A 12,566-nucleotide genomic window follows, 5' to 3' on the forward strand; every position below is an offset into this window, starting at 1 on the left:
GCACCGGTGTCTAGTATTGAAAGCTGAAAGATGTCTATCTGGCAGCAAATTATATAATTTGTGAGATGGATTTGAGTCAGACAAAAAGAGATCCGTACATAGTTTAATGCGTCTGTAATAGAGCGAAGCTAAACCGTGCCTTTCTAAAGAGTCATGGTATGACAGTTCTGGTGAAATGATGGATAATGCGCGTCTTTGGACCCTTTCAATGTCATCACTAAGATACGCAGGTAACGCATGATGGAATATCTGTGCGCAGTATTCTAGAACAGGACGTATAGTTGTACAATAAAAATTAATTATGTCATCCGCTGGAACGCGGGCTCTCTTCAGGAGGACTAAAAAGTATAATCGTTTGTTTGCTCTTTTAATAACATCATTGATGTGGTTGTTCCACTTAAGGTTACACGAAATAGTCACGCCTAGGATCCTAGCCGACTCTACCGTCTCTAATTCTTTGCCATCTACCAAGAGGGGAGTGAAATGGTGTTTCTGCCTTTTGTAGTCGATGACCATAACTTTGCATTTGTCAGCGTTAAGCTGCATCTTCTGTGCTTTGGACCAATCCTCCACCACCTTAACAGCGGTTTGGGCGTCACCTAATGCGTTACGCGGGACGATCTCTGCCACCGTCGTGTCATCAACGTACTTCCAAGTTTGAACCTGGGGAATTCTTAGATCGTTTATCCTTAGCAAGAAGAGCCATGGCCCCAATTTTGTCCCCTGAGGTACACCAGCTGGTACGGGGCCCCACTCAGAGAAACAATCAGCAGATAATTTTACGCGTTGGTAGCGATGCACTAAGAAGTCGACTACCCAACGTGCTACACCCCGAGGGATATCAAGACTGCAAATTTTATGAGTGAGCAGTTGATGGTCAATGTAGTCAAAAGCTTTGCGGTAGTCAAACAGGACCACCCTGACTGCAGATCCCGTGCCATCAGTTGCGCGCGTCCAGTGATGGAGCATGGACGTCAAAGCTAGGGCCGTGGAGGATTTCGGTAAGGCTCCAAACTGGTCGGGATCGATAATTTTCAACACAGTCGGACCGATGAACGCAGATACCACGAAGTCTTCGGCTAATTTGGAAATTATTGATGTGAGGGAAATGGGTTGTAAGTGCTTGTTGATGACTTCGACAGGTTTCTGTTTAGGAATAGGTACCACATCCGCCAGCTTCCAAGATGGGGGAAGTTGTTGCTCAGCAAAGCTACAATTAAGGATGGAAGTCACTGGCTGAGCTATAAAGTCAGCATATTCCCTAAACACCCAACTAGGTATCCCATCGGGACCCGCAGCCTTGCGGGGGTTCAACTTTCTGATTGCGGTCAAAACATCGACCTCAGAAATGGTTACCACCGCCGAGTTCGCTTCGAAGGGTGGAGTAGCATCGAGTGGCGAGAAAGACTTCATTTGGTCCAGGAAGGCAGAATTGATAGCGTTTGCGACATCACGGTCTGGAAGATGGTGATCCAGTCCCTCAACGTGGAGTAGCGAACGCAGACTGTCAGAACCTGACGCAGGGGTCATCCCAGCGATACGCTTGACCTCCCCCCACCATTGGGAGAGCTTGGTGTTCTTTAGATGTTCAACTTTAAAAGCAAAAAACCTCTCACGAAGAGTTTTCCGCTCCCGGTTCACAGTATTTCGAAGGCGACGGAAGCTGGCTAAATCCCCCGACATAAAAGCTTGCTGACGCTTGGCGATTAGAGTCTTAAATTCAGGAGTAATCCACGGAGGGTCATTAAGATGAACCTTAGATTTCACTGCGGGCATGATAGAAACTGAGGTCAGCTTGAACTTTGCAAATTTTTGTCCCACCATTTTTAAACTCAAAGGCCGGTTTTTCTCTATTTGATAAGCAAAGAGCACACCTTTATCTGTCTCCTCTGATTTTTTTTTTTTTGGCAAACTGTCTTACTTCTTTGTTACGACATCAAAACACTTTTAAACCGCTAGTCTTCTACTTTACGGCGACGCCCTCTTTTTAAATCGAGGGTTTTTTGGTGATGAACACCAATTTTAACAGAATCATTAATTCTTCACAGTGATTTCAAAATTTTACAGAAATGTCATGTAGAGCTGTGTTGGCATAACGGCCTTGAAAGAAAAAAAGAAATTCGCGAGCGATGTATTGAAATAAACGACATCATACGAAAAATGCAAATTTGATTAATTGAAACAGGGATTTTTTTTCATTTTCATTAACAACGCCAGCAGTATTCAACTGTGCACGAGTTCACAGTAGCTCACAGTTGTCTCGATACCAAGATGAAATAAGTTGTGTTAGGACATTGTAATGTAAATATAGTAACTGTAAGTACTGTTAAAAAATATAAGTTATCATAATCATAAAGAGGTATGTAGTACATGCTTCCTAGGCTTTTAATTCAACTCTACTTATTTCAAAGAAGCTTTCTATTGGACACAAAGAATGACTAATAGAGGAATTAAAAACACAACAGCAAATTCTTGTATATCACACTGGCCTTACACTTAACTGAAATGGTCTAAGGTTTAGTAAATGTAAGGGATAGAGTTAGCATAACTTAACAATGAGCTCTCTGTTGTGTATTGCCCTATATAAAGTGAGCTTCGGTGAGTAAGCAAACTGATGTAAATAATAATTTGAGATCTCCCATAAACAAATCTATTACTGACAAAAAAAAATAACAAAAGACTCCAATAGACTGTGATGGAACTGAACAGTAGAAAGCCACGTCTACACAGGCTGCAAGGTAGGTTTTGATCCAAGCCCTGGAAAATAATGAATAGGCTAGTTGCCCAGTGAAGTACATCTTCAAAGGTTCCAAATTCAAGATGTGAATTTAACAACATGTAAAATGTACGGACAGCTATATTTTGTACAGTTTTTAACTGTAATGATTATGTTATGCATTAAGTTACAACTAAGAAGAACTGTTTTTGTTAATTATCAACAATTTATACCTGCATTAGTTGAGTAATCTGTGAATTTAGAAAATTTTGAGTACTTTAGAGGTAAAAGAGATACAAAGAAATATATGAAGTTCATATATTTTGTACTGTGGTATTAGATACATATGCACGATCCTCGCAGTAGATAGCGCTATTTAAGCAATAGTGAAAATCAGACCTGAAAAAAATCAGGCCTGTACAGGATTCGAACCACTGACCTCTGTGATACTGGTGCAATTGGTAGAGCGCTGCACTAGTATCGCAGAGGTCAGTGGTTCGAATCCTGTACAGGCCTGATTTTTTTCAGGTCTGATTTTCGCTATTGCTTAAATAGCGCTATCTACTGCGAGGATCGTGCATATGTATTAGAGGTAAAAGTTTGCTAGATGTAGAATATATTTTCTCAGTCAACACCTTAAGTAGTTCTTTTTCCTACTTTTATCAATGTTTCATAATTATTTCAAAAATCTTTATTAGTTGGCTTTGTACCCGGAGATGTAACGTTTGCAAGGCATATATCATACCAGAGACAAAAAAGCAACCAGTCACATAAGTTAAAGATTTGCTCAGCTCTTAGACATATCTTCAACTATCTTTACTTTGTCCTGGTGTGTTGATTTTTTAATTGGTGTATGCATAGGTTCATACATTGTTTGAAGACTGAGACAAAAGTCATCAATATATCAACATCTGCTTTACACACTTCTACGATAATGATTCTTTCTGAAAATGTTTTAATGTTTTGCAAAAAATTTTCTTCAGGCCATGTTTTTTTCATTTCAGTCAATAATAAACATAACTGAGGTGATCATAAGAAAAGTAATAAATGATGACAGCTGAAAATATACATATACAACCTATGTTTGGTAATAATATTGCCCCTAAAAATTGAAAGAGAGCACGAATCAAAATGCAGTTAACTTGTAAGCTGTGAGAAAGAGCTTACTAAAATGATTTTGTAGTCCAGAGATGCTAAGAATTTTGGAACAGGTTTTACATCATAATCAAATGGGAATCAGAGTCAAACAGTTCACAGAACAATACATGAATACTAGTTTATAAAACTATAATACCCAAAACAATTCCACTGCTCAACATCAAACCTCAACTTCCACGTTAATTTATTAATTTAATTATAAATATGCATACCTCAAGGCCTTTGTAGACTTTGACACTTTTGTTTGTGACCAGCCTTCCAGTCCTTTCTCTGGCATCGATAGCTACAATAGACAACAGCCTTACATGCACTGCACTTCATCAAAGTTACTTCTTCATTTGCCATCTGCCCACAAAAGCTGCAACAATGCGTCTCAGTCACTGCACTTTCCTTCCAGGTAATTTTTTTAAAACTCACTATAGCATTAACTTTCAACATTGTGTAGATCTCACAACAGGCAAACTGACATAAACATGCAAGCCTGGGGCAATTAGCAAAGTCTTTCAAGTTGTCATAGTCCATGATTTTCTCATAGATGTACATATCATGGCTTGAAATCATATCATCAATGAGTTCCCCTGAGCTATCCACAAACAGACCTTCACTTAAAGTAACCTTCCCTTCTGGAGAGCAGCTCAGAAATGAAACTGGGTTGTGTCCCTCTGCTAATAAGTCCACAGCAAAATCTTGAAATTTTGCCAGGTCTTGGCATGCACATCCCTTCTTACTACATGCTTGTGTGGAGTTACCTTCATCACTGACATCTCTAGAAACTTTCTTAATCGAGTACTTCTCATAAACTTTCCTTGTTGCAGCTAGAAGATCAACAAAACTTCCAGAGAGGGCTTCCTTCTTGTCAACCCGTGCCATGGTTTTCCATTTAAAGAGAAAATTTCTAGCAATTGAAGGGGCAACAGCTCTTGCCATCATAACTGAACTTAGTTGTTGCATTGAGGCTTTGTCAACACAGAGGGTTGTGTATTGTGGCAGTTTTTCCACTTCTAAGATATTTTGGGCAATTTGTCTTTTGAATGCTTCTTGAAACAGTTCACCAACATCATTAATGGCTTCCCCTGAAAGTTTTCCATGGCAATGTTTGACCAATAGCTTCACCAAGAGAGAAGTACAGGATGCTGTCCATTCCACAGGATCAAAATTGTCACAATCGACAGAATCTACAAACTGATCCACTGCTTCTTCAATGAGAACTTCTGTCATGGAGGGTGTTGGTTTACTCTTCCAATACAAATTTACAAATGAGTGTTCCAAAAAGATTCCTAGGCCATCCTTCAGATGATACTTAATGCAGGTCTCAAATTCCCCTTTACATTTGATTTTTTTCACAGCAGCAAGAGCAGTTACCAGAGATTGCCTGTTGGTCTTTGTTCCAATTTGACCTCTTCCATCTTTATCAACACATGTCAAGGTCCATGTTCCTGGTAAGGCATTATCATCTCTCTCCATGGTTGCAGAGGCATGGCAAGTTTTGCACTGGTGTCCTTTTGACCACTGCCAGTTGACCTTGTTCACTTGTCCTTCACAACTTCCTATCTGTGCAAACTTGATCTGAGTCAAGCTCAGAAACATGTCCACAACTGGGTTTCTAGCATTAAGCAATCTTTTGGCATTTTGATCTTCTATGATTTTTTTCGCTGATTCGAGCATGGTGACTCCCAACCTCAGATCTCCTTTCCAAGTATACCACAGAGATTGATGCCTACATATTCCAGAAAGGCGCTCAAAGTTAACAGGAAGACTGAACTTCTCCAATGTCTTCTTCTTCCACTGCGACAATTTGCTTCTCTGGTTGCTAGCTTTACTCATGAAGTCAATCATGGTCTCACCACCAAGGAGGAGTTTTTCGTATTCCGGGAATGCCATTGGAGTTGGGGGTAAGGGACAGCCGAGGTACTGTAACTCGGACTTCTCTATCCACCAGGCATCAAATTCCGGGCGGCGAAGGTCTAAGTAGGTAAATGACATCGTCACTTCGCTTCCTCCTTTAGCCATGATAAACTCTTCTTCGCTACTGTACTCGCAAAATCGAGAGACGCGCTCGTAAAATTCAAAGCTGCGTTTGACTTCCCTGTTGATGAATGTTTTACCTCCAAGTAAAGCTTTCGCCTTTTCGTAACAAGGGACAACCAAAAGTTTCGCCGCTTCTTCGATTGGTACCGGTTGGAGAATTGCTTTCCCGGCAGCCATACTGAAATTACTCTCAAGTATGGGCACTAAGTCGCCCTCCCTCAACTTTTCCAGGGTGAACCCGTCCCGTATTTCACCACCGACATAGCACAGAATGTTGACTAGGTCAAAGGTCGGCTTTTTGGCCTTTTGCCCTCTCCTAAAGATTCCATTAACTGAGAAAATGCCCCGTCCATCCGTATTCGTGACGTAAGCTAAGCCATGCTGATACTTAGATAGGATTTTTGGGTTAAATTTGAGACCGTATGCCATATTCTGTAGATAGCGTTCGCACAGGTGCGATATTTACATTTTCTCTGCACACTCCCGCTCAGCGCGGCCGTCACTTTTTTCGCGCCACACTCGCGAATTGGAGGATGGGTAGGGGCTGAACATTTAACTTTTGAAGGGGGGGGGTGGGTGATTTCTGGTCATCAAGAATTTTTTTCTAGCAATCTGCTGTGCAGGAAATTTTTCCGTTCTAAATGCTCTTTTTCTTCTGTTACATTTGGGCTGCATGCAATTTTTTTCTTCCAACAAGCGCTTGCAGGAAATTTTTTGAAAATCACCCACCCCCCCTCAAGAGTTAAATGTTCGGCTCCTTAAATAACATTTTAGTACTTACCGGGGGTGGCATTGAGGACGGGGGTTTCAAAGGGATCCGCGAAGGCAAAACTACTTCTCACCCCTCCCTGTGTTTACTGTCCCATTATGCTCACTTTCACCGAAATTCAGTTTCGTCTCTCGGTGCATTACTTTGATCGTAAATGATCAATTTACAGGATAGAAAAAAGTAAACAAAGAAAAATTTTAAAAGTTTTTCAGAGATTTGCTCTTTACCCAGGGTGCCTTGCAGGTCATTTTATGCTCTGCTTACATAAAGTATTTTCTTTCTCTTAACCGAAAGTCAACATGGCATGCCTGCATTCTTCTCTCCCGGATGGCTATGAACAGGGATCATATCAAACGCCAGAGTTTACGGAGGAAACTTTATTTATGTACGAGCATGGTGTAGCTTGTGTATCCAATGTCGATGGACGGGGAAATGTTTCTATTTACGCCATGATTAAACGAGGCGAGAAGAAGAATTCGAAATTGGTTTTCGATTACGCCAACATCTTGGGCTTTGTCGGCGGCGAGATAAGAGATGGATTCTGCAATACAAACCTCAAGGAAAGCGAGGCTCTTCGTTTTATGCAAACCCACTTAGATCTGTCGAAAGGAAGAACCGTCAGAATGGTTTTTGCTCCCGTGGAAGAGGTGTCGGCCATGTTTGTACTTCCGCTTCGTGTAAAGTCCCTTCAGAATGGAGTAGATTTCACTGACCCTAGTACGGAAACGGCTTTTGAGTACTTCAAACAAGCAGCAAAATTATGTCCTTATCAGAAGCTTGAAGATTTCTTTGATTTCAAGCTTGGAAAAGCTCCCCGAAAGGCAGATCGTTCGAAGTTCAGTGGCCACAGAGCAGAGCTCGAGTCGTGGTGGCTAGAGAGGTCTGAGCTGTCGTACTACGACTGCCCACCTCCGCCCCAACCACCCATCTTGAATCTGACTAAGCTAAATGAGAAGAGGAAAGAGGGAAGATTTGTGTCTGGGTTCATGGAACAGGCTAGCCAGTGGAGAAAGAAGCAAGAGAATTCAGAAGCATGGAAGAAAGTTACAGTACAGAGGTTGACTGATTCTCAGAACTATGATAGGTTCTGCGGAATGGCAATTTTGCAAGCACTATGGTACATCTGGATAGGTGATCCTGAACGTGCTGTGGTCATGGTGGAAGCTTGGCAAGATTTTGAAAGAGATAGAGAAGCAGGGCGGTTTCTTGATGCAAACAACATTGTCTTGGAAGAACTTTTAGATTTAACTCTTGGTAATCTATCAAGTAAAGGGATGTGCATAGGTCAAACCAAAGTTGATTCAAGATTAACACTAAAGAAGATGTGTGAAACTTGCTTGAGTCCAGTGTTTCTGGGGCCGGATAGAAATGGCTTTCATGTCCTAACATGTATTGACAAAGATGCCAATGGTGAATTTGGTTGCAAAAATACTCGCGTGAATATAGCGAAATTGCTCTTTGCTATCCACAAATATGGAATGAACAGCGATTTTGAAACATCTGCTACCCACTCCTTTCATGAAGCTCTCCACACCTTTCTGGAGCATTCATTTTCTGTGCTATATTGGAGAATCAAACCCACAAACCCTATGACTGCAGATGCTGAAAATGAAGCAGTTCCAAAGTTCATGGAATTTCTGACTGTTGATGAAAAACTAGATGTATCAAAGTGGGTGAATTCTTCCACTGATGCATTAAGAGAAGCCTTGGTGAACCACTGTAGCAAGAAGCTTGGCAAAGAAAATGTGGAGAAAATGACTGAATTATTTCGCTCAAAACTGGACAAAATTTTGATAGAGTATAGCAAGGCCGAGAGAGAGAGTGCAAAGCGATGTAAAGAACCCAATTTGAAAGATGTGAGGATTAATCTCCTACGAAAAACTGTTGCTCCCACCATGTCTCAACAATTTAAGCGTAAATGGAGACTTATGTCCATTGCTAAAAGAAAAAGGGTTTTGTTGGTGGCAGACAGTCAGCGTGTTAGAGAAGCATGCAATGAATCCTACAAACAAATGGAGAAGATTGATGAAGAAGAAAGAATTAAAAAGTTGAAAGAAACACCAACAGTAGACCAAGTAGTGAATGGGGATCAGGGAAAAGAGCTTTGTACAATTCCTAGTAGTATTGTAGAAAGATGCGATGGTTTAGAGATAACAGACTGTGAAGAAAACAATCCAGGTATGCCATTGGGTCAGAATGAGTTTTCGGATGATTCAGACAGTGATGATTCACTGGCAGGCATTGATGTTCAATTTCCTGAAAAGTGTAGTGGTGATTCCTGTCCTTGTACTGATAGCTGCAAGTTTTGGCAGCATTTGGTTAGCATTTTGGTCAGTGATAAAAATCCCATTCCCTACTTTAAGTGCATTAATGATGGTGACCTGATTTTGCGAGGAAAACTGTGGGAAGATCAGGAGGGTCATTTTTTTGATGATGTTATCACTCTTAATGAAGAATTTATTGGTGGTGCTGTCCTACCAATGGAAGATGAGGTGTTTTCACAGTGCCCAAGGCTTGCCTTGATTTGCAAAATGGCTTGTCACCGGCTAATTCCAATGCTTTTGATGGGGGTCATTCATCAGTTTGGAGAGTTAGAGAAGAGAGAAAACATCAAGTATGAATGCCAGGCATGTCAATGCTGCGGCCAAGTTGAGGATGAACCGGGTGACTTCAAGAGATGTGGTGGATGCAAGAGTGTTGTCTACTGTGGCAGGAAATGTCAAGCTCAAGATTGGAAAGCTGGACACAAGCAGAAATGTCAAGAGCTGGAGAAGGATGAAGTGTAAAAAAGTAAGGTGTCATTCTGCATTTATCTAATATAAAAATTCATTATGCAAGGTTCTATGTGGTAACTGCTTTCAATGTTATGATGTTATGGTAAAAAGTAGAAAATTTGATGACTGAAGTTAGAGCCAAAGGTGCAATATGATTATAGTCAACCAGAGAAATGCTTACTGTACATAGTGTTCATTAAAGCTGAGGGACAGTCCAGAAGGGAAAATAACAACTTGGATTTTGGCTCTTTATGAATTTTTACTGACCCCTTCCTCAACAACAACACCTCTTAGCCTAGTAACTCCAAAGATCTTGGTGTTAGATCAAGACAACAGCTTGTGCCTGACAAGTTTTCATATTCTCGTGACCTGTTTGCAGGATAATATATAGGGAGAAGTTACATCTCAATCCCTTCTGAGAGTTTAAGGCTCAGAGAAGCCCTCTTTCTGGAAACCCAAAAATTTGCCTAAGCAATGGTGGTTATTAGGGCTATGGATTCTTTAGCTCTCCTTTCTGATATTGAGATTTTTTTCTCTTTAAAGGTTGCCTTGCTCTTGTTCCCCCCACAAGAGTTTTCAAGGCCAAACAGATTGGTGACTTACAGTAATTAACTGTACATGCTGTAGCAATTGATAACATTAGCAGGACAAAGTGGAGCACAATTCAGGTAAAAAAAAGGGATAAGTAACTTCAAGTTCACCCCAAAATCTGCAAGCACATAATTATATTCTAGATTTCTGTCAACATGAAGTCCTGAAAGCAATTATTTTTATCAATAATAAAGTGCAAGAAATACACAAATTTATTTTAATGTGATGATTCACTAAATTTGTATCATCTGTTTAAAATGCTAGGTTTGTTGTAATGTTAGCACTTTCATTAGGAAAGAGAATGAATTCCTATTTTGAATTAAGATGAATTAAGTGAAGTAGAGGCAGAGAATTCTGTGATGTAGCTTAAAAATTCCGAGCTCTCTGGTGCCTATTCAACATTGCTCATTGCAATTAGCCTTGTTCTTGAAAATTTCTAGAGGGATAAAATTAGATTGTTTGGTAAATTACATAGAAAACTGTTTAGTCTTCTTACATATTTTTGCACACTTTTCTTCCAACTTCATTGGTATAGTAGCAATGTAAAAATTACTGTGATTACAAAAATTAAGATTATTTTTACTAAGGAGAGGCCAAAGAAGGTTTTATATGTCTCTAGGTGTGGAGAAGATAGAGGTTCAAAAGCCAACATAGAGCTACAAGAATCCTCGTTTTTTTTGCTTGTTCTTTTGAGAATAGTTTTAGCCCTTAATTATATTTATTACACGACTTGGGCAGTCAGAGGGCCAATAACTACAATCAACCAATCAAAATGCTCTATTGCCTGTCAATATTCTCTCAGTATTGGACCGGGCACTGTCCTGAATGGTCCTGAATGATACCGCACTCGTGTCCCTTTGAACTTCAATCGTATAAATCTCTTATTAACCAAGTTTGCTCCGGACCGTACTGGAAGAATATCGGCCCTCGGTCTTTTTGTACAGACTTCACAGCGCTCGGTCCGTACTGTCACAGGCCAATATTCTCCCAGTACGACCCTCGCGCTTGGTTAATAAGATATATGTATTTCTGCTCTTTCATTACTGAATTTTGTGCATTCCATTCATCCATTCAGTTGTGATTCCTGGTAGTTACTTACAACTCTGAAATGAATACCAGTAACAGGAAAATTAGCAGAATACTCAAAACATCAAATTTTTTTTTGTTCAACCCTTTAAACCTTAACATTAGTATGTATATTCTCCTTACTGTTCTCTAAACATTTCTTAAGGTGCTGACAAGGAGAATTTGTTAGTTGATTTAGAACTTTTGAAGTTTGTAATCATTTGCTTTATTCTCCTGACTTTAATGTGTGATTCAGAGGTGATAGTGTAAGGAGAAATTAGATGATGGTCACTCTTAGGTTTAAAGGTTTGAGGGGTTTAGAGAGATTTGATTGTATAAAGTGATTTTTTGTAGTTGGCGATCAAAAATAAATAAATAAATAATAGCAAATACCTTTATTTACCCTGAGCAGTGTTTATAGCACACTAGTGCTAGTGGGGCCGAGCAAACAACTGAAACAAATAATTCAATCGTATTTGGTTTTAAAGATATTGTAACCTCAGAAAATCCCGGAAACGATTCAAAAAATTTTTAGTTTTTACAACTCATTAAAATTGAACATAACATTATTAAGAATCCCAACTGGCCGGAGGCAAACCAGTTAGCTATTTACAAGCATGACCAAGAATTTGAACTCGGATACAGTGAAACAAATCCAGGTAGTGGTCAGAGTGGGACTCGAACATGGGATCGGTGGATTGCGAGTCTGACATGTTGACGGCTAGGCCACGCTGACAAAAAAATGGTTATCAAACAAAGATTATAGTATGTAGAGTTATAAAGGAAAAATTAGGACATAAATTTGAAAATTTGATTAAGAATCAGTATAGTTAAACTGCATGATTGTAGCAATTTCAGAGGTGCAAAGAGTAACATGCCAGTAACAGCTAGTTGCCAGTTGTTGTCCAAAACAATAACAGTATACTTTTAGTTTACATACTTTGGGTGAGTTGTGTGTGTATGTGTGTGTTTATGGGATGGGTTTGAGGGGAAGCTGTTTATGGGGACGGTCTGCTTATTCAATAACATATTTTTTTAAAAACTGGATCATTGGATAATGCAATTCAAGACTTTTCATTGGCTTAGCCATTATGGTATATGAGCCAATATACCATAAACTACGATATAGTAAGAATATGCCTAAGCTTAAAATTGAAAGGGAGCTAAAAATTTAATAAAATTTAATAATTTAATGTAGCGTTTTTAATAAAACAATTATTCCACTCGCGTTTGTTGGATATGAGATGATTATAGCCAACTCGGCGCTACGCGCCTCGTTGGCTATCTATCATCTCATATCCAACGCGCGCTCGTGGAATAATTGTTAATTATCATATGACCAATGCTACCCCTCACCCACTTTCATTAAAAATCATTTTTAAAAAAGTTTATGTAAAGGGGAAATGCTATGGCACAGGTTGGACTGTTAAAAAGATTCATCAGCTTGCATGTGGTCCAATCAATA

General features: G+C 39.7%; 2 protein-coding genes across 2 annotated transcripts; one reads left to right on the forward strand and one right to left on the reverse strand.

The window, feature by feature from the left end:
- Nucleotides 1-2,362: 2,362 nt before the first annotated feature.
- LOC111337696 (uncharacterized) lies at nucleotides 2,363-6,402 on the reverse strand. Its single transcript, XM_022944041.2, has 2 exons — nucleotides 4,087-6,402; nucleotides 2,363-2,757 (listed from the first exon to the last, which is right to left on the reverse strand). Exon 1 carries the CDS (start codon nucleotides 6,329-6,331, stop codon nucleotides 4,088-4,090), a length of 2,244 nt encoding a protein of 747 aa, XP_022799776.2. The 5' UTR covers nucleotides 6,332-6,402; the 3' UTR covers nucleotides 2,363-2,757; nucleotide 4,087.
- A 552-nt stretch (nucleotides 6,403-6,954) lies between these two features.
- LOC111337704 (uncharacterized) lies at nucleotides 6,955-11,499 on the forward strand. Its single transcript, XM_022944050.2, has 2 exons — nucleotides 6,955-9,461; nucleotides 9,989-11,499. Exon 1 carries the CDS (start codon nucleotides 6,971-6,973, stop codon nucleotides 9,455-9,457), a length of 2,487 nt encoding a protein of 828 aa, XP_022799785.2. The 5' UTR covers nucleotides 6,955-6,970; the 3' UTR covers nucleotides 9,458-9,461; nucleotides 9,989-11,499.
- The last annotated feature ends 1,067 nt before the right edge of the window (nucleotides 11,500-12,566 follow it).

This window comes from Stylophora pistillata, chromosome 3 (assembly GCF_964205215.1).
Source record: "Stylophora pistillata chromosome 3, jaStyPist1.2, whole genome shotgun sequence".
Lineage (NCBI taxonomy): Eukaryota > Metazoa > Cnidaria > Anthozoa > Scleractinia > Pocilloporidae > Stylophora > Stylophora pistillata.

Bases quoted from the DNA above. Each gene is read 5' to 3' on its own strand.
- LOC111337704 (XM_022944050.2), top strand. From the start codon at position 6,971: ATGGCATGCCTGCATTCTTCTCTCCCGGATGGCTATGAACAGGGATCA.
- LOC111337696 (XM_022944041.2), bottom strand. From the start codon at position 6,331: ATGGCATACGGTCTCAAATTTAACCCAAAAATCCTATCTAAGTATCAG.